Source organism: Paroedura picta, chromosome 8, assembly GCF_049243985.1.
Source record: "Paroedura picta isolate Pp20150507F chromosome 8, Ppicta_v3.0, whole genome shotgun sequence".
In the NCBI taxonomy this organism is placed as follows: Eukaryota; Metazoa; Chordata; class Lepidosauria; order Squamata; family Gekkonidae; genus Paroedura; species Paroedura picta.
The window spans coordinates 31,137,803-31,160,493 of NC_135376.1; the positions used below are offsets into that span (position 1 = coordinate 31,137,803).

The following is a 22,691-nucleotide window of genomic DNA, read 5'->3' on the forward strand; positions in this document are numbered from 1 at the left end:
AGTGAAGGATGAAATAGTATTAAAAACTTAAGTGATTAAATTTAAATATTTGATTGAAATCTGATACATAGCCAACTCTTGCATTCAACTAGTTGTGTGCATCCCATAAGAATTTTGGGATGCACATTTTAAAAATGCATCCAGACAGTATAGGTATCCACAGTATAGCCTCCTTCAGCATGCTTTCTGCTTAGTTGGTCTGGGGCAGTTATGTATAGGTACTGGTATGTGTACCTACCTTTTTTGGTATGTTTCCAGTATCTATTTTTCTCTAGCTCCTAGACATTAAACAGCTTTAAACAAAGTTGTACAAAGCACCCAAGAGTTGATTTTTAAAAAATTACCCGGGATTTAAAAAATTTTCAGCTAGACAGGTCAGAGAACCTCCCAGTTTTTGAAACAAAAATGAATGCGGTCTCTGAACTTATTTGATTGAGCTTGGGGCAGCTCCCGAACAACTGAGCTTTAGCTCAGTTATCTCTGTATACTGACTTTAAGCCAAGAGGAGTAACCAATCATAGTTATCTAGGAGAATGGAATTTTCTCAGGTTTGTTTAAACAGACTTATGGATTGCACAGAAATAATTTTGTTTTCATGCACTTTGCTTTGCTGTTCTTTGGGCATTCATGTTAACACAACAGTTAAAATTCACAAAAGTTTAGCTAAGCTTTAAGCATGATCCGTTTGAATAGCACTATTGATAGGAGTAGAGGATCAGTGAATAAATTATGTCCTAATTACAGTTTTGCTGAAAATGTAGGTTATTTTGTGGTACACGCCCAAATATTCAGAGATCACATTATCACAGAAGGCTGTATTCTTGCATGCCCATGTGCCATTGTTTGAACGTTTTTATTTCTTCCTCTCAATTTGAACCAGTAAGGAAATACTTTCACTTGACTTCTTCCATGAGCAGCTAAAATTCAGCATTTGTAGGCCTGAGGGAATTGTTTTATGATACTTGGACAACGTTTTGTAATGCATCTTCTCTCCTACTCTTTGTCTATAGGCCACAAAGCAAAGGACTGCAGTAATAAAACTACTAGTGGGTGTTTAATGGTAGGGTATTGAGGAAGTAGATAAAGGAAAATTGCTCCATTCACATCAGTAGGGAGCAAACTTTTTGAGAAGAAAAGGGGAAGATGAACTGCTGAGCTTGGGCCAGCTGAAAGTTAAACTTAGACATTTTGCCAGTGACAGCAGCCTCTTTATTTCACACCAAAGCACGGAATTCACCAGGAAGTATATTGTTGGAATGCATAATGAATGGAATTATTGTCTAGGTACTAAATAGCAGGTAGATAGGATGGGAATATTTTAGATTCTTGATCAGCATCTAGTTTTCATTGAAAGCCACTTTGTGAAGAAAGTGGGAGATGGTAGTTTACTATAACAATCTCTACAATCTAGAGCACATTTGGCTTATGAATTATGTAGCCAGAACTGCCACATTCTCCATGAACCATATCTCTTTTTTTAGGAAATAAATTATACCTCTTAGGAGGGTCTCTGTTGCTGAAAATTGTTATAAAGATTATACCATACATTCTTGCATCCCTAAGGCCTTTTATCCATGGCGGCAGCTACTGCGCTCTGCTGCCGTGTTGTTGTGGTGAAGCAGGATGCCCTGCCGTTCCCCGTGTATGCATGGGGGCGGGGCATGCTGGGCTGCCATGGCGTAGTGTGTGCATGTGCGCTTAACGCCGGGACCAGGAGGTAAACCAGCGCAGTGGGGGGGGGTTGGATGGCCCAGGGAGAGTGGGGGCCCCAGACCCCCTCTGAATGCCCAAGTGAGGGCAAGGGGTCACCCCTGCCAGCTCCGGGGCTCTGCAGATTCCACAGGGGCATGCGGTGTCCCTGCAGGGACACCGTAGGGTCAGGGCTGGGTGGGTCGACATGCCTGGCGCTGGCAATTATGCACAGGGCCGGCCTGCCGCAGCCCCGGCTTACCCAGGAAGCTACGGAAGATCCCACATTTGCTTCACGCAGGCCTTCCGTAGCCCTGCGCTGGGAGGCGCCCATGCTGGTGGCGCAGCAAGCATTATCGGTGATTTTCCCTGAAGCGCTGCTGCCACCAACGTGGGCATTATGGCCCGTGCATAACAGGCCTAAACTGCTCTGTGCATCATAGGCCTATTCTGCACTGGGAACTTTGTTGCTTTGGCCCCCGTATGGGAGCACAAATCCGGCATGGATGAGGTGCACCAGGTCAAATGCTCCCCCGTGCAGGAGAAAGAAGAGATGGGGCAACCTGCACCATCTCAAACTCCAGCCTGTAGCCTGGCAGGAAGTCTCCAGTGTGGAAACAGTCATAGTGGTATATGAGGAAAAGCCTGATGATGTTGAGGAGGGTTTGGACATGGGAATATGAAGTGGTAATGTTGGCTACTGTTAGCATACACCATGGATGTAAAGATCAAAGGCATGATAGTTGGTTGTATTATAGTATGGAAGGGTCTGGGCTGTCTTCTCAGCTCCTGCCATTCTTTCAAGACAACATGACATGAAGCCACCATAGTAGTAGAAAAGGTGGAGGGTGTGGGTGGTGATGTCACTCCACGGGGCATAACAGGAAGGCATGGCCAGCTGACATAACTTTCGGGGGTCCCTGAAGCTTGAAAATTTATTTCAGGGCCTCTTCCATAGTCAAAAGGTTGAAAAAGAGACAAATTGCAAAATAATTATTTTTCAGCATTGTTCTTCCCTCTACTTCAGTGGTTCTTAACCTTCCAAATGTTGCAACCCTTTAATACAATCGCTCATGTTGTGGTGGCTCCCAGTCATAAAATTATGCAAGTGTTCTTTCACAGAAATTAAGCTGAAACTGACCAATGGCATGAAGATCCATTGTTTATGATTGTATATAAATTGGTTTTTTCCTGGGGTTTCTCAACTCATTTCTGCCTCTTGTTCCACCATGCTGACCTTGCTCTTTTCCGCTGCTCCAGACAGACAAATGCTCTATCTTGGTTTTTGTGTGGATGGTGCCCCACCACCATGCCGCAACCCCTGCCACAACCCCCACAAAAGGGTCATTCAACCCCCAAAGGGGTCCCGACCCCCAGGTTGAGAAACACTGCTCCACTTCAATACGAATGGAGTATACTTTCCAAGCAAATTTGATGAGGCTAATTCTTCTCATGTATCAATTATAATTTAGGATGGAGTGCATGAGTGCCAATCTCAAATTGGCCACATTTGTCCCCTGCCCCCCATCCTCATAACAATTCTCTACCTGTAGAGATCTCTGATGGGTAGAAACTGATTTTTTGCGTTCCACCAACAATTACCTCAGTGATGCAAATACTTCAGCTTATGTGTTCATGTCAGAAAAAATCTACAAACTGTTCCTCCATGAGCTGCCACATAGTGCTTCAACTCTAAGATTTCAGTCTGACCTATTCACTAATTTTTAAGTCTAAAAGGTGGAGAAACTCCTAATTCATATTATTATGCCACAGTGTGCTAAAGAGAAAAACAGGATTTTTGAAGTGCATATTTGCCAATGATGGAATAATCACCAGTTCTGTCTATAGAATTCAAGTTGACCTGACATTACATACAAAAACTGTCTCAATCTTTGGCATTGCCTAGTTATTGTTTCCAGAATGTTGACATTCATCAAAGTATATGAGGGAAGAAAACAAGTCAATACAGTGCAGTTTTCATTGGACAATATTTTGCTGATAAGATCTGCAATCTCTGAGATTTAGAAATCTGTTCTAAACTTGAAATGCACATATATCCATGAGTTTCAGTATGTCTCTTCAGTATTTGTAGCTCTCTTCAGCATTTGCTTCAGATATGTCACGTGAAAGTGGAGGGGGGGGGGGAGGAAAAACCCATGATGAATTTTCTCTCAGAGATGGCTAGGATCAGAGTTGCTCAGAATATCCCTGTGAAAAATTATCCAGCTTGCCTTCAAGAGGCACTGATTATGCAAGTAACGTGGCTTTTGGGTCGAGTTGTTACTAATCTGCTTTTGCTGTATTCCAGAGTGGTGAATTATATTAATTTTGTTTACTTAAGCAAATGAATACAAAAATAATCTCTCCTTGAAGAAATCATCTCTTGTTCAAGGACTTAACTGGTTTATCTAACCAGGGCAGTTTCATTATACCAATACTAGCTTCCTCATATAAATAACTTGATGGAAGGTATTTGAATAGCTTCTATAGTATTTTATGTCATTCAGTGTATTTCATGCACATGAGGCACAGGGTGAGGGACAGACAGATGGGCAGATCTGTTGGTGGAGGGAGGAAAGCTCTAGAGTAATTTCTAACAGAGATGCCAAACTGTCAAGCAATAGATCAAGAAACAGTCTTCCTGACAGGCACAGTTCAGTCCAGAGAATTCCTTTTGTGACTACATCTGAGGTGCCTGCTGCCAAGACTCCTTCCCATCAGACCTGTCTGATATGGTCAAGTAGTTCTGAAGCTTTCATATCTAATTTTCTTTTTTTTCTTCTTTTTTTCTAGTGACATTTATTTATTTAGATATTTAAAATGCTGGTCCCATGACAGATTATTCAAATACAATAATGGCCATTGAGATTACAGATTTCTCTCAGTGTGGTATGTTTGTTCACATTATAATTTCACTTGAATGGTCTTAATAGATCTTCATTCTGCAGTTACTGTTCTCTCCCCCTTCCCCTCCCACCTTTGAAGCACCTGCATATTTCTAGGGTTTAAGGGACAAAGGAACAAATATATTCACTTTAGGAAGCTGTCTAATCTCTGGCCCTACAGAACAGCTTTTGCAGATAAGATTAAACCGTTCCTGAATGACCCCTTTTCAGCCACAGAGGGGACCCCCCCTTTTTTTTCATTTGTACCAGTGCTTGTCAATTGTGGCAGAATTTGATAACAGTTGGCTAGAGACGTGACCACACTGTAGCAGAACAACAAGGACAGGGCATCGTGGGTCATAAATCTTCAGTAAGCCCATTTCTCTGCCAGGACTATGAATCTGTTACTGTCATAGCCAAAGAGAGACGGTATTGTCCTTTGGCCTGTTAAATATCTGAAGTTCAGACACCAATGAAGAGACTTCAGGAAACAATCAGAGGTATCTATTGAGACTTTTCTCATTTATTCAATTGTTTGTTTTATCTTAACTTTCCATATTGCGCTCAAAAATGGAATATCTCTAATTTAGAGACCATGGGCCCCAAAGATTATGGGTTAAAAAAAATCACTGAAAATGATTCAGAAACAAGATGGGAAACATTAAAAGAGATTGTTTGCTAAGGATATAGTTAAAGTGTAGAGAAAGTAGCTTATCAGCCTCATCATTGACCACTATAATAAGTGCTCGTTATGACTTAAGCTCAAGAAATAAAATAGACAACTTGTGAGAACATGGTGAATAAACAAGGAAAAATAAAAGAATGGCAATTTGTCAAAAAGGAAGAAAGAATATACCCTGGCTAATTTACTGTCAGTCTCAAAACTGAAAAAAAAACCTTATGAAAGGAGGTCAGTTGAGAGGGGAAAAAACTGCTTATGACAAACTGATAACAAGTGATAACATTTGTTAGGTAAAATTTATAAACTGTTCTTTAGATGGCATACTGCTCCCAAAGATATAGCAAAATCTAATAAGATTTATAATGGGAAACGTTGGAATTGTCAGGATATATGCTACCAAATATATACTTTTAAATACTTTTAAATACTTTTAATGAACCTTCGGGGAGGGCGGTATATAAATCTAAATAAATAAATAAATAAATAAATATAAATGCATCATTTTACCTTATGTAATGTGCCTGTAAGAAAGCAAGGAGATTTTGGATTATGATTCATAATGGGATGCAATAGATATGAAAAACAGGTTTATATTAGATCTGAAATTCATGCTATTAAACATGGTACCAAATAATATTAAAATTTATAGTTAGCTTATTAAGTATATGATAATTGCTGTCAGGCTCTTATACGCACTCAGATGGAAAAAATAAATTTTACCAAATCTTACGGAATGGTCAAACAAAATAATTGAATATGTGACAACAGCAAAAATATTTGATGCACAATAGATCAATATTATACTTCAGAAGAAAATGGAGTTCAATTTTAGATTATATTGGTCAGTAAAAATGAAATGGAAAGAAATAACTGACTCATAAACTATATATGTAAAGTTTGGGGAAAATGTAGTTTGTGGTATGTAAAACATAGTTTTTCTCTCTCTCCCTTTTCCCAAGAAATTATCTCCCAGAATATGCCATGTTACTGGGTTTTTTTCCGTACTGTAAAATAGCAACTCAGTGTTTCTTTAAAAAAAAACACAAATTAATTATGTAATATGCAGTGTGTTTTAAATAAATTATTATGATTTAAACCAACAATGTAATTTTAAGTGTAGATTTTAATCTATTTTATAATATTAGTTGAATCATCCAGAGAGATATTATTATGTACTGCTTTTTCAGCAAAATTGTTGATAAAGATGGGTATTAAACTTTTTGTAGCAGTAGAAAAGAGTAAGAGTCCAGTAACACCTTAAAAGCCAACAAAATGTGTAGAAGAGTATGATTTTTTGAGTCACTTCTAACTTCTTCAAATACGGCTAGGATTGGGAAGCTGTCTTATTCTGATCAAGTTCTCAATAAAAAGTTGGTTGTGTTCTAAACATGTATGTATAATTGGAGTTCTCACTACTTACTATGGCAGTTAGAGTTCTCTATTCATCCTCCTTAACTAGATCTTTATCATTCACGCCAATAGGGAAGTTCTCTTTGTAGAAGAAGAAAAGTTGTTTTTTATAACCTACTATTCACTGCCCAAAGGAGTCTCAAAGTGGCTTACAGTTGCCTTCTTTCCCCCCACAGCAGAGGTAGATGGAGCTGAGAAAGCCTTGACAGGACTGCTGTGTGAGAACAGCTCTATCAGGACTGTGACTAGTCCAAGGTCATTCAGTTAACTGCATGTGGAGGAGCATGGAATTAAACCTGGCTCTCCAGATGAGAATTTGCTGTTCTTAACCACTATACCAAGCTGGATGTATTCTGTAGATTGTAGACAATATGTGTTGTGTAATGCCACTTTCTGTAGGAATACATTTAACAAAGAGACTTTTGTTTTGATTTGGTAGCATCTTATTTTATGAGTGTACTGGGAAATGCCATTTGCAAATGCTTGAGTGCATCCAACAAAAAAGTTAATTAAGCTGGAGAAAGGAACTGGGGGGATAAGGGTAGGATCCATCATAATAAACTTAAGAATTCTAGAGCTCATTCACAGTCCAGTACTGGCTTACATGAAAACAATAAGGCAAAAAGGACCAGAGATACAAATTTCAGGCCTTGTAGGCACTGTGGAAGGGGGACTGACAAGGGTGATGCCCCATCCCAAATTTCTCTGCCCCCTCATCAAACAGCCTTGGAACAGCATTCCTCATCAGTTGTACCAAGGGCAGGTGTAAATAATTAGAAGAGTGGAGCAGGACTTCTAATTATTTACACCTTCCCTTGGTACAACTGATGAAGAATGCTGTTCCAAGGCTGTTTGATGAGGGGGCAGAGAAATTTGGGATGGGGCATCACCCTTGTCAGTCCCCCTTCCACAGTGCCTACAGGCCTGAAATTTGTGGGGCAGGACTTCAGGAGTGCCTGGCACTGGGAAGACAGTGGTAACTGCAGAACAACCACAGAGGAACACAATTGGAATGGCTGAGCTAAGGTGCTTGCATGAGCAAATGAGCCCGTCATACGCATGTGCTGTTAAAGGCATTTTTGTGCTTCAAGATCAGCCTATCTTGGGTGCTGCCTGCCAGACACCAAACTCTCCCAGCTGGAAACATTTGTTCATTGACTTTGGCCTCCAGCAGCTGCTACACAAAAATGTCACAGCTCAACTAGGAAAATAGCAACTCCTGCCATTTTCTCAGCTCATCATGGGGACTGCATTCTGTCAGGCTGAAGTGCAAATGGGCCATTCCAGCCAGCACTGAGTGACCTTCCTTCTTCTCCTTAGGGAATGAGTTCTGTGAACAGCCTAGCAGGGTTATGGAATGCACCTGATGTTGGTGCCAATGGTTGATTGGCACCAACTGTGATGTACTCCACCCTGAGTCTGAAGATAAAGGGCAGTTAACAAGTATAATAATAAAAAATAATAATAATAATAATAATAACAATAATAATAATAACAATAATAATAATAATAATAATAATAATAGATTTCAGCTTATCTGTTTATATCCTAATTGTAACTTTTTAAAAAGAAGAGTTGCCCTTCTTATGAGTCATATAAAGATAAACAATCCTTTACATTGTACAACAATGCAAGTAAGTAGAGGCTGCATTCCTAAATATGAATGCTGAGAGGTCTACTTGGAAACAAGTCTCATTTTATTCAATAGGGCTTACTCCCAGGAAACAAGTCTTCAATTACATCCCCAGTAAGTCTAACCAGCCCAGAATTAAGCATACCACCCTCCTATTGATTTTAATAGGAAAGTGATTCCTTCTCTGTAGCCAGTGAGAGTTTAGAGTTCTTTTGGCTTGCCTTGATTATGTCTGAGGTTAAACCTTTAGCAGAGGTTTAACTAATTAAAAGGGACAGTGGAAGCTTCTCATGGTATTTCTTTAAATATTGGTATTTGCTGCAGATCCAGCTGATATTAAAGTGACAACTAGTGGTCCAGTTTAAAAGTTGGTGGTTCTAATGTCCATATTTAGGACTGAGTTGGAATGCTAGTAAGAGCCTCTTGTGGCGCAGAGTGGTAAGGCAGCCATCTGAAAGCTTTGCCCATGAGGCTAGGAGTTCAATCCCAGCAGCCGGCTCAAGGTTGACTCAGCCTTCCATCCTTCCGAGGTCGGTAAAATGAGTACCCAGCTTGCTGGGGGGTAAACGGTCATGACTGGGGAAGGCAATGGCAAACCACCCCGTATTGAGTCTGCCATGAAAACGCTGGAGGGTGTCACCCCAAGGGTCAGACATGACTCGGTGCTTGCACAGGGGATACCTTTACCTTTACCTTTACCTGGAATGCTAGTATCCATCAGAATCATGGACATCTAATATACATTAAAGTGTGCTTAGATTTCTGCATGTGTTTGCCATTCATAGTAGGATTAAGTCACTAAGGAAGGGGGGGGTGTTAAGAAAAATGATCAACTTCAGGTGGCAAATACACTACATATACCTCTGGGCAGCTTCATGTGCATTCATGCTGGGATTGCTTTCCTCTACAGTGGCTTTCCCAGAGGTGCATACAAATATATCTTTAAACTGCTTCTGTGTAAGAACAAATTGATGTTGTGGCATTTATGGGCATACTGCTTTAAGCTTATTCTCATGCCACTTGAAACACTTGTTGATTTCTTCAGCTAAAACTGCTATTAAAGGCAGGAAAGAAGACTGGAGTCTGTTTTTCCTGATCATTTGGCAACCTTGCTTCGAAGTGGTAGTGGATTTTGTTAGGCTACACTTGGTTCCTGCAAGTCCTTCCTATGGCCATGTTGCATTCAGAATATTTTGGAAACAATGGAGAAGATTCATGGTTGATCAATTTAGGATTAGTGTGGAACTCATGTAATATGTACCCCCTACCACATTTCTGGATTCTACCCCATCACTGATTACAGATGCTTAATTTCTGTGGTGAATGATAGCTTGCCCTTACTTGAAACCATATCTGTTTTTTCTAGTCTTCCCGGTAGGATAAACTAACAAAGAAACATGATGACTCAATGTATACTAGTGATGTCATCTGAGAACATTTCATTATTGTACCTTGCCAGAGTAGCTTAAAGAATGAAGCATGGGCACCAAGCCACTGAATGATTGTGATGCAAAAAGAAGGGAAGGGCTGTTAGACTCGGAGTTTTCAGCGTACAAATCAGTGCATGGGCAACATTTTAATATTTGTCTTTGGTATCAACATGCCTAAAGTTGGGCCTGTGATGAATGGCTTTAGTTAATGCCTCCAAAACATCTTATGTTGCATTTATGTACAAGGCAAATAATCTAGCCTTGTCTGGTACTTTGCCTTCCTTTGAGAGCTATTGTATAACATTTTCCTTCTTCTTTTCTTGGCAGCTCCATCACAGATTGCTGTGATCCAAGCAAAAGAAATAACAAGGCACAGCGTGGCACTGGCCTGGCTGGAACCTGACAGGCCAAATGGAGTCATCTTGGAGTATGAAGTAAAATATTATGAAAAGGTATTTTTCAGCCTGGACAACTGTCATTTCCAAAGAGGACTGAATAAGTTTACTGTTATCATTCATGCCAACACCCATAATGAAATCCTGATTTGTTTGCCTTTATTTTCAGTATTTTCAGTTTATTTTCAGTTTGTTGGTTCATGGATTCAAGAAGTTGCAGTGAGTTGCATGCTGCGCCTTGCTCTTGCTGTCTTGCAGTGGTGACATCCCCCCCCTTTCTCAGAACCATCCAATTCCATTGTGGGGCAATTTCTAATGAGAATCAATAAACCAAAGAAGTAGTGCAACATTAGCCTTATAACAGAGACTGTAGTGTAATAATGAAGTACATCATATTGTAATAATAATGAGCTCTGTATGAGCTGATAGCTTTGCCCAGAATGGTGGTGAGGTTTTGATAGATCTTAATAGAAAATATGAGAAAAGAAAATCACATTTTTCATCTCCTCCAAGTTATATGGAGGCATTATTTCTACAAATAATTTGTCACTCCTCCAATTCAGGACTATTGAAGAGCTATTTCCTCTCAAGGTTGTCTGCAAAATGAACAATTACTTTTTTTGGTTGCTCTATCCTTTTCTTTCACACTAAAAAAAGATAACTTTATTTGCTTCCCTATTAAAACCAGAAACAGGCTGATGATTTTCAGTAGAATAGGAGTGCTCTCTCTCTCTCGCTCTCTGTGTGTGTGTGTGTGTGTATATATATATATATATATATATATACACACACACATACATACATACACACACACACACACACACACACACACACACACACACACACGGGGTGACGCCCTCTAGTGTTTTCATGGCAGACTCAATACGGGGTGGTTTTGGTGCCTTCCCCAGTCATTTGGTGCCTTCCCCAGTCATTACCGTTTACAGTGAGCTGGGTACTCATTTTACCGACCTCAGAAGGATGGAAGGCTGAGTCAACCTTGAGCCGGCTGCTGGGATTGAACTCCCAGCCTCATAGGCAGAGCTTTCAGACAACATTTCTGCTGCCTTACCACTCTGCGCCACAAGAGGTTCTTACACACACAGATAGAGAGAGAGAGAGAGAGAGAGAGAGAGGTATATACATCTATATATATAGAGAGAGATATAGATATATATTCATTCTAAAAAAGAAAGCAGAATACAATTTTGTGACACAACTAGGATTATTTTTTAGCAAGTATCTCCTGAGGTTTTTTTAGGACCTATAGTTCTGAAATGCAACAGCAAAGGAGAGCGACACAGAGAGATGAGGAGAGCACATAAAGTGCTATGTGTTCATGAGAATTGTGACTGCTGTCTCAAAATATTTTTTTCTAAATAATACCACTCATGCATTATTTTTTTCAAACAGTCACCAATACCTGAACATATACCTCAATCATCTTTTATAGCTTCCCCAGAAAAAAAGAATGTTAAAATATAAAAGCTCACTGATCTCTTGTGTCACTGAAGATAACAGAAAAGCTTTCAGAGATCCTTTGAAATTTCTGTCTCCATTAGTAATATCTTCACCATAGATTTAGTAATGGGCAAAGGACCAGAATTTGTGGAACAGTAAGGGGCATGTTTATTTGTTCTGTTTTGTTAGGATCAAAATGAGCGCAGCTATCGCATTGTGAAAACGGCTGCCAGAAATACTGATATCAAAGGCTTGAACCCTTTGACTTCCTATGTCTTCCATGTGCGAGCAAGGACCGCAGCTGGGTATGGAGACTTCAGTGGGCCATTTGAATTCACAACCAACACAGGTAAATAGTGTGATAATAGTATAACATTAGGTGCTTCTTCCCTCATCATCTCTTGTCATTTCTAAACAACACAGCATTTTCTTTGAGTGAGTATAAATACATTTCTTTTCCGTTTGAAATTTTTTCCTTTGAAGCTGATGGCCTTAGTCAAACAGAGCTGCATTGGCCAGGCCAGTTCCATCACTGTTTCCCCAGTCCTGCTTCCTAATTAATCAGCTGTGTACTAAGAACAGAACTGGATGTGTGCTTTTCTGCCTAAGGCTGCTTCCAGCTAATGTGAGGAGGGGGAGTCAACAAAGAGCCTCTGTTTGTCCCTGGGCCTGTGCACAGAACAGAACAGTGAAACTGTCCCTGTTCAGTTCTCACTGTTACGTAGTTGAAACCTTGTCATGGACTTAGCTGCCAGTTAACAACTCCAGGGTTGAATTTCACCTCTTGCCCAGGTTCAGTAGAATGGGGTTTTTCCCTTCCTTGTGGAGATGCATTGGAAGAAAAGCAGCTGTTTTGATATGTCTTTAATTATAGTGACAACTACTTATAGTGTACAAGAACCTGCAGAAAGCAAGGGAGAAAATCCCATGGAGTTTATTTTGGGTGATGCTCCTAATAGGCTCATGATTGCACAATAGCCAGTAGTAGGAACCAGTTGCCAGTCAGCCTCTCCACTGGGGCACAAAATGTGTGGTTACTTACTAAATGTTAAAACATTTATATCCTGCCTTTTCCCTTGGTTCAAGGCAATTCACAACAATAATAATACCACATGCATATGTTGTACGTGCTGGATAAATATTTTAAAAGCAGGACTGCATCTTGAAGTAAGGACAGGAAAATGCTATAGCCATACTTTTTTATTTAATCCCCATTGCACAGTGCCATTTTAATCAGTTCAGGTTGGGTCTTTCAGTGTTAACATCCCTCAGGCAAGGCATGTGAAAATGTGAAGTGCACTACCCTACTGCAGACAGCTAAAAACATCTTGTTCTGTTTGAGTCACCTAGTTGCTCATAGTCAAGGAATGAGCATCTGTTCCATTTTAAATCAAATAAGAAGGGAAGCAGTTCAGTGGGCACTAAATCAGCCATTATACTCTCATAGTAGATGTGAAGGGGAGAGGAAGGGGAGTCCTTACTCTCAGAGTTTTCCCCAAACCATTATTGAGCATAATGCCTTTAACTAATTAAGGCCCTCCTGGAAAATTATGTCAAATGAATACCTAATGAAAGCCTGAGAAGGGGCTTTGAGTAGTACTGCAAACTGCCTCTGCACTTCAAACGCCAAAGGAAGCATGGCCCATTGTGATCCTGTGTTGTTTTTGACTGTAGCATAACCATGGAATGCTAACATACCTTTCCTGTTCCTAGTTCCGTCTCCCATCATCGGTGAAGGTACGAACCCCACCGTCCTTCTGGTCTCTGTGGCTGGCAGTGTTGTTCTTGTGGTCATTCTCATTGCTGCCTTTGTCATCAGCAGGAGGTAAGAATTTAAGTTCCCCTTCTTTCCCCACTCTCTTTTATGAGGAGGCTTTTTGTCTCCCCCAAACAAAGCTGAATTCTTTGATTAGCATCATAAACAGTACATTTGCATCACAAGTCCCGGCCTGTGTTGCTTTGATCTTCTCAACATCACTACCACAGCGGCACGTAAAGTAATGGTAATCGTTCTAGAGCTCTTGGCCCTTCAAATGCAAAGCTAAATTCTAGTAAGGGGGTGGGGGTGGGAGGTTTTAAGATGCCAGCCCACAACATGAGATCTGAAGGGATTGTAATTTGGTGGAGGGTTTAATGAATGCATCACTCTGAGCTCACTAGTTCTCAGCTAGAAGTGCCATGCAGAGTTGGGGGTGGGGGAGAAAAGAAAAGGAGTTTGTGAACTCCTGATTGGAGAAAATGATCCCTTCTTGATTTTCTGATTGTTTCTGCATTGGATGGTTGTCCCTTATGAGGAACACAAAAGAAAACATGTGAATGCTTTAGTTTTGTATGCACACCAAATGGGTTAAACCTTTCTGTCTTGTGCCTCCCCAACACCAGAAAACAAACTGTTTTTTTCTCAAGTGTAAATATGAAAAAGAATGTTTTGCCTTGCCAATATTTATTCCTGTCCCCATAGGCATTGAAAGAGAGGGGGAGAAGACAGTTCAAAAGCAGAAAAAGATCACAGGGTCCTAGGAGAAAAGAAGGAATAAATAAAATGTTGTCTCTTGAATCCCAAAGACTGCTCACAGACTGCAAGGAGGGTGGGGAAGAAAGAATTTGGTGAGATTTGGGGAGGGAAGGGACTTCAGTGGAGTATAATGACACAGGGTCCACTTTCCAAAGCAATCATTTTCTCCAGGTGATCTCCTTTGCCTGGATTTAAGTTGTAATCGAGGGCATTCTCCAGCCACCACCTGGAGGTTGTCAACCCAGCTGACATTTCATTCTCCTGGCTAATAAGTGCACAGTGACTGGGATACTGGAAAAGTTGAGTTGGGCATCAGTCCTTTAATGTTTGAGACAGGTTGCATGTTATTTAATTAAACAAATGCATTGTTAATTAAAAGACACATATTTGCATTTAGATTTTTGCTGTTTTTGCAACACACTCATTCTTTTCCCCTTCAACCCTCATACACCATATTTTTAAAAAGTTTTCAAAAGATAGCAAGCATATACTCTGCTCAATTATTTATTTCCACATCTTCTTATGTCCTACCCACCAAAAACTGTCTAGCAGTCAGAATCAATTAAATTTTGTTCAGCTGTGTTTAAAAACTGGTAGACGTTCATACTTCTTGTGCTTTCTTGAAATTATTTCTTAAGTAATGGAAAGGATATGTAACAAAATTATTGACTAGCAGGCTGGCAATTAAACCAATGAAGACACAACTCCTTGGTTTGGCAATGAAATGGCCACAGCCTTTATTACAACCCCCTCCCCCCCCACACACACACCAAGAGGGTTGGCCCAGCATGAAGGAAGCCTGACCCCCACAGCCATCCGGCTGCATTGTTAACCGGATCCCTCGACACTTTGGAACCCACTTCATCCCAGCTGAGACAGCGGCTCCTTTGTGTCAAGGCATCCTTTTCCTGGGAAATCCTTGGTATCCCCAGCTGCCTGGCTGTGAGCCCTGGGCCACCCTAGGCCGTGCCCAATCTTCAGCCCATCTCTTTAAGGAGACCCCCTACCCCAGGGAGTCCAGTACGCAAACTGGACTCCCTGCCAACAGGCTACTTACAGTGCCTAAACAACAGCTGTGATTTAATTATTACATAACAATAGCTTTTGAAGTACAACCAACAACTTTAACAAATAGGGGAGTGACAGAGGGTAGCTGTCCATGCGGCAAATGGCCCAGGGAGGCCGTGCAGGAGCATGTGGTGTCTTAAATAGGCACCAGGCCCTGCCTCCTCCGCATGCTGTCGAGCCGCCAGCCATCACGTGCTGTCACACTTCATCAGATGCCCGCCACGGTGTCAATCATGACCGCACTTAATCATGGCCACTAATTCTTTTCAAGCTGTTTTTGTTATTCACAAATTAGCTCCAAAGTATTTCTCACCTAATGTCAAGTGAACAGATTTTTGTTCCTCGTTTGGATTGCTATTTGGAAATAAACAAAAAAAGAAGTCCAGTGCCACTATTGGCCAGTAAGAAAGTAGAATTTGGTTGATAGGCTGAATTGGGACAGGATATTGTTCATAAATTCATCTTATCTATATTAACATATAGTATAGATAACAGAGATAACAGAGATTGTGGCCTTCTTCACCTACATATACAATGGGTGGAATGGCTTTTTTGTGGTAAAATATCAGATTGCTGTGATTTCTTTGTGAATCCTGCAACCAGAGGGTTGATGCCAATTGACTGAGCCTTTTTTCATCAGATGGCCATCCCGCCAGAATTGCAGCATAAAATGGCTGCCATGAGAAGTTTGTTTGAGCCAGATCATTATGGGTTGGATCCAATTTGTTTATACCAGTGAAAAATTCAAGAATGGGTCCTCCTTGATCACCATAATAGCTATGCTATGGACCATAAGGCCTGCATGAACCAAAGCCACATGGAATAAAGACTGTATTATGAGGAAAAAATGAAGGGGAAAATCATGGAATTGTCTTTTTCTGTTCTTTTTTTGGTAAAGTACAGTAATTTTAAGGCTTCTTTTGCCAAACTATCCAAGCTAGTGTCCTTTTAAATCACAAATGTTTTTCTTTCATTTTGAATTGCCATGGCCAAGAGCTTTTGTAGAGGTGCTATATATTATTCATGCATGCTGAGAAGCATATATTAAACATCGTAATAATTGTGAGTTGCCCCTTTTCATGATAGAAAGCACAGAATGCCTGTGTCTCCACTCCCTTCCTGCAATGAGAGGACCCTACAGTTACAGAACTCCTGCATCACTTGGAAGTATTGGATTAGGGTGTGATGTTAGTATTCAGCTCATGTCTTACTCAAAAATACTGTAGATATTTTTACCCAATTTTTCTTCCCAGTGTGCCCTGTGGCAGAACAGCCCATCCAATCCCCACACTCTGCTCAATCTTGAGCTTCCAAGGCATCTAGGCACCAGTGTTTGTCCCCTGTCTCCATCCACCACCATGCCACTCTCCTAGCCTGGTCCATCCTTATCTCTTTAGCATGATCTGCCACAGGGGGTTATCTCTGACCTGTTGGTCATTTGCAGAATTATGAACCAGGAGAACAAAAATCCACAGCTTCTCTTCCACATTGCCAGTTAGGCTCCACCTAGTGCATGCATGTCCTCTACCTAGGGACTAGTTGCCATGAGGATGCCTTACCAAACTTACATACTTTTAGGGAATTAGTGATCTAACAGCCAACTGCATCCCTTCTTCACATCCATTTTGAATAGAGTGAGCAACGCACGTCTATGTGGTATAGAACAGTGGTCCCCAACCTTTTTTAGCCTGGGGACCGGCAGGGCAACTGCCCCGCCCGCACATCGCGTATGCATGGCCATGCATGCGCGATGCGCGGGCGCGGCGAGAGGAGGAGGAGTGGGTAATGGGAGTTCGGCGTTCCTGCGATCCGCCATGGTGGAGGTGAGGCGCTCCTCTCAGCTGCTCCACCGCCTTGCCCACCCACCCTCCACGCTCACCTCCGCCGGCTCTGCGGCGCCGGGCTCTTTGTTCAGCATGTGCACGCCAGCTACCTGCCCTCCCGATCAGCGGCCGAGGCAGAGGAGGCGGCAGAGGCTGCGGGGTCGGGGCTCGCCAAGAGGGGCGGCACAAGGCAGCAACGCCCCCCGCTGCCGCAGCAGCAGCAGCCCTCGCGGCCGCCCAGCCTGAGCGAGCCCTCAGCGGCGCATCCAGGCGGAGCCCAGCCCAGCGCAGCCCTGATTCCCTCTCCCCCCCTCCCGAAGTAAGAAGCTTCCCTGGCCGCAAGCTTGCGGCCTGGGAAGTTTTTTACTGCGGGGGGGGGGGGGGGCGGGAGAGGGAACTGTGGCCCGGCGCCATGGCCTTCGCAGCCCGGCACCGGGCCACGGACCGCAGGTTGGGGACCACTGGTATAGAGCAGTGGTCCCCAACCTTTTTATCACCGGGGACAGGTAAATGCTTGACAATTTTACTGAGTCCCGGGGGGGGGTAGTCTTTTGCCAAGGGACATTGCCACCCCTACCTGAGCACCTGCTCCACTTGCTTTCCTACCAGCTCCCCTAACTTCCCATTGTCTGCTGGGGGGCGCTGCCAGCAGCAGCTGTGCAGTGCCACGCCGAGGAGGAGCCCCAGCCATGGCAGCCACTGGAGAGTACCAAAGGTGAGCTGGCGGCAGAGTGGCAGGGCAGCCTCCGAGGCAGTAATCAGGGAGAAGGATGAGGAGGAGCCATGGCCTGGTACCGACTGATCCACGGACTGGGGGTTGGGGACCACTGGTATAGAGAATTACCAGCATTTAAAGTAACAAAGAGCCTCTTGTGGCACAGAGTGGTAAGGCAGCCGCCTGAAAGCTTTGCTCATGAGGTTGGGAGTTCGATCCCAGCAGCCGGCTCAAGGTTGACTCAGCCTTCCATCCTTCCGAGGTTGGTAAAATGAGTACCCAGCTTGCTGCTGGGGGGTAAACGGTCATGACTGGGGAAGGCACTGGCAAACCACCCCGTATTGAGTCTGCCATGAAAACGCTGGAGGGCGTCACCCCAAGGGTCAGACATGACTCGGTGCTTGCACAGGGGATACCTTTACCTTTACCTTTAAAGTAACAAAGAATTTATGGAATGGAGAAAGTTCACACACATACTCTGCACAGCAAACTGAGGAAGGATTACAAATAAATGGTACAAAGACACAATCCTCTGTATCTCAACTGTATACATGCCCTAGCTGGTCTTATTCTAAGGTAGACTCTTTAACCTTAGAAGTTACAGTGATCTAAAAGGTTTGCATTACCCTGGAGTCTTTGTTCTGTCAGCCAGCCCTTTGTCTTCTCCCAGTGGCAAAGATGGCTATCAAGATAGAACTCCTTCCTTAGTGACAAGGGATTTTCTCTCTTTTTTATGCTCCATCTTCTGCTGGAAGGTCAAAACTTCTTCCTGGGATTCCTGGCATCCTGCCTTCTAAGTCTCTTGTCACCTTCTGGGTGTCAGATTCCATATAAGATGTTAGCTGGCCTTTTCATTGTCTTCATCCAGGAGATTTATTTGTATTTACAAAAGCTTGATGGTTGGGTTCTTTTCAGAACCAGTGACATGATGGGCAATACTTGAGAGTAATTGTCTTTTCCCTTCCTGTTTGTCTTCTGTTAACTGAGAAAACCCTTTAAAACCAAACCTCAGAACAAAAGGCATTTCTACACAGGTCCCAAAGCAGCTTTCACTCTTGTACTCCCCAACTCCATTTTATCCTTACAACAACAACCCTATGGAGTAACTTAGACTAAGCAAGAGCAAGTGGCTTAAGGTAACCCGGCAAGCATCCATGGCATAGTGAGGAGTCAGACCTGGGTCTCCTACCACCTCGTCTGATACATTAACCACTTTACCACACTGATTCAGTCACATTGATCTCTCTTATATTATCTTATTGAGGATGTCATTAAGCTTGATATCAAAATGCAGCTTCCACATTCAGAAATAGTATACTTCAGACTGAGAGCACAGACCATGATGGAAGGCTTCATGCCCTGCTTAGGGACTTCTGAGCTGACCCCTCCATAGACTCTTGGCCTGATTCAGCATGGGCTCTGTTCTGTGACTAGAGCAACATTCTTCCTCATTTACTCTCTTAGTTCAAATTGCTTTCTCATTAAAAAAAAACAGTTAAATCCATGTGGTTATAATATCTGATAGGTAGTCATTCACTACAATGGATTTCTGTGGGTATTCAGCTGGCTCTCCAGCCTCCATGCTGACAAGAAGAAAAATATATATATGAAAATGTAATACAGAGAGAAGTTTATTAAAAGCCATTGCAACAGAAAATAGCAACACTGAGCCCCATGACTTAAATTCCCCTCTGCTTTTATTGATCGCTTTATTATTTAAGGCAGGATTGATAGTGGGATGCATTGGATTTCTAATTACGAGTCACCACCTTGGAGAATTGTGCCTGTCGAATCACTCTGAGATGATTCCTACATTCCCCCCCAAAAAAAATGCCACTTCCCAAGGCTGATAAACACTGCCTGGTGATTGGTCTTCAATGGATCACTTTTTAGAAAATGAAATGTCAACCCCTTGCCCTCCTATTGATTCTCTTTAGTATCAGCCATAAAGCTGTCAACGGAAAGGCTGCTAGGAGCCAGGTAGCTGACAGGCCAGAGCTGATGTGTATCCTGCTAGCACTTCTTCTACCACAAGCTGTCTTCTTCGTTCTCTCTACCTAGAAAGGGTTCAAATTGGACAGAAAAAAAAATAGAATGAGGAAGTTCATAGTAAAAGTGGATGCTTGGTACCACCACTAATGGGAATGGCATACAGGAAAGAAAGCTGCAAAAGGTTCAAGGATGTTTCACTGGGCATCAGAAAGGAAAAGACAGAAAGTATATGAAATATTAACTTGTTGTTAAGCATTCTATCAGTTCTGAGTATCACAGTCTGTTTAAAGTTCTGCCCAGCAGCTCCATTAAGAAGGATAGTCTCAGAGAGTCTCCAAGGAAGTAACCAAATCCCAAATTGGAATCAAATCAAAGATGCTATTAGGAGTTTGTGTGCATACAATATATTCAGATTTTCTCGATTAAAATATGGATTTTAGTGCTGTCTGCACTGTAATGAAATGTCAACTCATTGAAATGTCACGAATGCTCAGGTCATATAATATTTTTGAAACCTTAAATAAAATGCTAAAGTATTATTAAAAAAATTCTAGTGAGAATCCTACTATCACAGGGTATGTGGAACACATACCTGCTGTGGGACTCCATGATCCTGGCCCCCTCCCTCTCTGACTCTCTCACCCCCCTCCTTCCCCTGTCTCCTCTTGCCTCACCCACCTACCTCTTCTTCCTGGTCCCTCCTCCTCAATCCCTCCCCCCACACCTTCCCTCACTTCCCCCTTGTCTCTCCCACTTACCTCTCCTTTCTGGTCCTTCCCCCCCACTCCCTTTCAGACACACACACACTCTTCCCTTCACCCTACTTACATGTCACAGCAGGAGTTCTGTGGCCACAGCATCTCCCCACTTCCCAGGCCAGCCCTGCTCTGTGGACAGGACCGGCCTTGGAAGCTAGGTGCCATAGCAGCAGAGCTTTCCCAGCCTGGCCCATTATGCGGAGGGTGGGACCAGCCTGGAAAGCCAGGTATTATGGCAGCAGAGCTTCCCCAATCTGCCCCACTCTGCAGAGGGTGGGATCAGACTGGGCTGTGGGACACCATGGCAGCGCAGCAGCCCTGGCTGCCTTCAGGGGCATGCTTTGACCTGCAGCTTTCCTGCGGGTCGCACAGCAGCCCAGCCAGCTTTAGGGGCCCCGCCTTGGCCTCCTCTGCTGGCGGTCTCCCCACTCCCTGGGGCGGGGCTATGGATATCATGTCTGTACCTATTTCCATCCCAGGGGGAGTGGTAGAAGTTGTGTTCCGCATCAATAATGCATGATCCTAATTGTGATGTGCTACAGAAACAACATATACTATGCTGTATACATGGATTTTCTTACCATTCAGAAGATATAATCTTTTCAAGTGGATCACCATTGGGAGGGGAAAGAGATGGCCATCATCAAATACCCACCCCTATGTGACCTGTACTTGTATAACTGACAGTATCTGACACTTCTTTGGTATTTCAGTTCAGATCTTGTTCACACTTGTTGCAACCCAAATGTAAATGCTTCATAAGTCTGTTTGAACTCCCTGTTGTAAACAGGAATTCTGGTTTGGATCCTCCTAGAATTTTTACAGGTGAAAGTAGACACTAACCAAATCCCCTCTTCCCGTTGAACCAAGAAGGCCCCTCCCAGGGCTCTTCCTGGTGGGGGGAAGAGGAAAGCAGACTTCCCCCATGAATAGGCTGAGAGGGAATCAGGTAGACTTGATGAAAAATAATCCCCTTTTTGCACCGGTGGAAATTCTAGGAGGGATTGAAGCGTGTATGTACTTATTTTCCAAGTTGTATGATAATTTTCTTTGCACATATACAGATCTCAGTGGTTACATGTAGCACTCATACAAAGCTCTCATGAATAGCTACCTCAGTGTGTGTAGAGCCAAGGATCTCAGATTTGGGCAGTGGCAAATGTGAACAAGACATCTGAGTTAGCATATTCTCATAATGTACTGAAATATCAGATCAAGCCTTTGTAGATTAAGGTAGTGCAATCAGCAGAGGATAGATAGTTTTTACTGTTTCTGATCAGCTTCCTTCAAGCATAGCTGCTTGAAAATGACATTTTTGCACACAACAAAATCATCCCAGAATTAAATGTGCTGCCTTCTGGATAAAGAGTGCCACCCATCTTACCTCTTGGTTATCTAATTACTTCTTCAGGAGACCTGATGTCTGTTCTTTCCACAAAGCAAAATGATTCAAAAATAGCTTTCAAAGAACATTCAGGCCAGAACAATGCTTTAGAGTGTTTTGAAAAAAGGAAGTGAACAGTGTGGGGTTTTGTTTTCGTATCTAATTGGATGATATTTAACTAAAGGGCATTTTAATTATCACAGATCAGTGAAATCAAAACGTTAAGTCAAAATACTTAGAATTAAGTGGCTGGAGTTCCATTGATGCTCCCCCGGGGTTGTATTTTAGCACACTGCCTTGGTCATGTCCTTGTTACTGCACTGAAGTCAGCAATTTCTCTAAGTCTTTGTTTTCCCCCTCTTGAAATGTGAATGCAAAAAGTGCCAGCTTCCATGGCTTGGCTAGAACAGAAGCATGTAAGAATCCTGCTGTTTTAGCACAATGCCTGTTAATACCCTTGGCTCCCTCATTGCCATTTGTGGAGCAAGCCTGTCAGGTTTAAACCCCACCTCTTCTTTATCTCAAAGTTCCACCTGTAGACTTGTCTTCATCCCTGACCCCTGCAGTTTCTCAAAGCTTCTGTGTTTCTTGCCTGCATCCCACCTCCCACTTATTCACTGTCATCCAAATCCCTGTAATTACGGAATTGAACACTGTGACAAAGGGCTCTTTCTGTCATTCAGGTGAGCTATCTGTGAATGTCAGTTTGTGTGAGACATTCCTCAGGCCTCCAAAGAACTTCCCATGCCCTAGTGACTACATAATGAGTCAAGGGGTGTGGAGCGCAGGGGGAAGGGAGTATCTTTTTCAGAGCAGTAGGCCCCAGCAGTTTTCCTCCCTAAGCAAAATCT

General features: G+C 42.6%; 1 protein-coding gene across 1 annotated transcript in view; it reads left to right on the forward strand.

Annotated features, from left to right (window-relative positions):
• EPHA4 (EPH receptor A4) overlaps positions 1-22,691 on the forward strand; it is a 188,261-nt gene that overhangs the window by 127,181 nt on the left and 38,389 nt on the right. The window contains exons 6-8 of the mRNA XM_077348926.1: positions 10,057-10,181; positions 11,775-11,934; positions 13,299-13,410. Coding sequence (XP_077205041.1) covers positions 10,057-10,181; positions 11,775-11,934; positions 13,299-13,410 — 397 coding nt within the window. The remainder of the gene's footprint in view (positions 1-10,056; positions 10,182-11,774; positions 11,935-13,298; positions 13,411-22,691) is intronic.